This window comes from Diospyros lotus, chromosome 10 (assembly GCF_014633365.1).
Source record: "Diospyros lotus cultivar Yz01 chromosome 10, ASM1463336v1, whole genome shotgun sequence".
Classification (NCBI taxonomy): domain Eukaryota; kingdom Viridiplantae; phylum Streptophyta; class Magnoliopsida; order Ericales; family Ebenaceae; genus Diospyros; species Diospyros lotus.
This window is the reverse complement of record NC_068347.1, coordinates 6,058,636-6,060,819: the sequence shown is the minus strand read 5'-3', so window position 1 is coordinate 6,060,819 and position 2,184 is coordinate 6,058,636. Positions and strand designations below refer to the sequence as shown.

General features: G+C 44.8%; 1 protein-coding gene across 1 annotated transcript; it reads right to left on the bottom strand.

The window, feature by feature from the left end:
• Positions 1-631: 631 nt before the first annotated feature.
• Positions 632-1,585, bottom strand: LOC127812134 (syntaxin-124-like). The gene has a single exon (XM_052352463.1). It carries the CDS (start codon positions 1,583-1,585, stop codon positions 632-634), a length of 954 nt encoding a protein of 317 aa, XP_052208423.1.
• Positions 1,586-2,184: the final 599 nt, after the last annotated feature.

The window sequence follows — 2,184 nt, the reverse complement described above, 5'->3', positions numbered from 1 at the left end:
GTAAATTAATAAAATATTAGTTAATCTAATTTCTTTATCGAGGTGGTTGAGTTTTGTTTTTCCATTTCCAGTGTGAGTGTTGTTCTGTCTTTATGTGTTTGCTGGGTTTGCCACATTTGTCTTTTGTAATCATTTGTGTGCTTTTTTTTGTTAATAAATTTTCATTTACAGGGAAAAAATTTCTTGTAGTTTGTGCAAAACCAAATAGAGAGCAATTTTTTTTGGCTATAAATTGAAAGTACATGAACTTCTATGACAAAAAATAAGTCATGGGGCAAAAGGATCAAGACAATTTATCTTTTTAAATATTTAAATATAGTTAAACTGTATAAACTATATATATTCTAAAAATGCTATATATATATGTGTGTGTGTGTATTTCTACACATAAGTCTGAAGAAGAAATTAGTACTCTGATCATAGAGATACAGAATCATAGTTAATCATCATCATGGGTAAACTTAAATATTTCTGTAGTTGATGCATATATAGCTCGGACACATTTCTAACAATCCCTACACTTTGACGAAAGAGACAAAAAGGGAAAATTGTTGCAGGAAAGAAGAACGAGTTTGTGGCGACGCAGGTAGGTAGCGATGGATGGATGTGGAAGATTTTTTAGGGTTAATCTCTACAGTACATGGACCAAAACCGAGGATAAAACTGGGAGCAGAATGAGGATGAGCACACAAGCACCGAGCGCGATGGCGATGCAAGTCCATTTCCTGGACTCCTTCTGGTACTCTCTGGCTTCCTGTAGGTGCTCAGTCCCCCGCCTAACGAAGGAACTGGCATGGGCCACATGGCTCTCTATGTCATTCAGCTGCTGCCCCTGCGCCTCCACCAGCGCCGCCATGTCCAAGAACACCTGGTGCAGCTCCACCAGGTTCTTCTCGATCTCCTTCACCGCGTCGTGCCGTTCCTGGATCTCAGAAATGGTGTCAAGAATTTGCCCGCGGCCCTGCTCCTGGATGGCCTTTTGGAGGAACGTCTCGCTCTCGCCGCTCGATATCAGGTTCTCGATCAGGTCCTCGTTCGCCTTCTCCCCGGTGATGGTGAAGTACCTCCTCTCCACTGTCTCCTTGTACTCGGCCGTCATCCTAGCCCTCAGCGACTGGAATTCGTCCATCATCACCTTGAGTTTCTTCCCTAATCCACTAACTACCGAGGTCCTTGTTCGGTCGGCCGACGAGCCCGGACCGCAACCTGGAATGCTCCGATGGGCGGCGTTGGAACGATCAAGGGCCTCGATCTTGCCCTTGATGATCTTCACCTTTTTCAGCACTTGGGTGACGTCCGAATCCATCCGGGAGCGGAGATCCTTCATGGTCTTGGCATTGTGCACTGTCTTGCTCTCCTCGTTTGATTCCTGTAGCCTCTTGTACAGCTTCTCCACATCCTTCATGTCCTCCTTCACCTTCTCCACATCTTCAAAAAACTTGTCCAGATCCACAGTCTCGTTCCCCATGCCGCCAACACCGCCGGCGCCGTCGCCGTCACCGTCACCCCTTTCGACATCATCAATGTGAATCTGCCGCTTCAGGTCCTGGTACTTCTTGAAGGAACCCGAGAAAAGATCATTCATCTTGGCGATCGAGATTCTTCCTTAGGTACCCTAAAACTCAAAATTGGGTATGATCAGATTGTGGGTTTCTGTTTTCTTTTTCTATTATTATTATTATTATTTTACTTTTTTGGGTGTTTTTGGTTGGGCTTCTTAAGAAGGGAAAGAAAGAAGCCGCCGGAGGGCTTCGCTTTGTTCAGAGCTTCCTCTTCCTCTCCCTGGGGCAGGGTTTCGCATGGCATGCGGAACGAGGAAGAAGAAGAAGAAGGGGAAGATGAACAAAGCAAAGCCTTCACCCGTCAAGAATTGAACCTGAGACAGTACATATTTGGAAATGTGGGCATTTGTTTTTAGAGGGTTGTAGTGAATATATTGTTGGGGCCAACCAAAACTATCATGTGGCCCCTCGTTAAAACAGGAGAAGGGAGTGGACCTGACATGGCTACTGATCACCCTTACATGCATAAGCGTTGCTTTCCCTTCCCCTATGACTTGGTCCTATTTTCATTTCAATTGTTTATCACACAAATGCATGCCTCTAACAGAGAGCAAAGCTGCCAAATCAATACCCTTCTGACATGGCATTGCCATGTTTGATAAGGATCCTGTGTCAAAGAGAT

Coding starts and splice junctions, on each gene's coding strand:
- LOC127812134 (XM_052352463.1), bottom strand. CDS start 1,585: ATGAATGATCTTTTCTCGGGTTCCTTCAAGAAGTACCAGGACCTGAAG.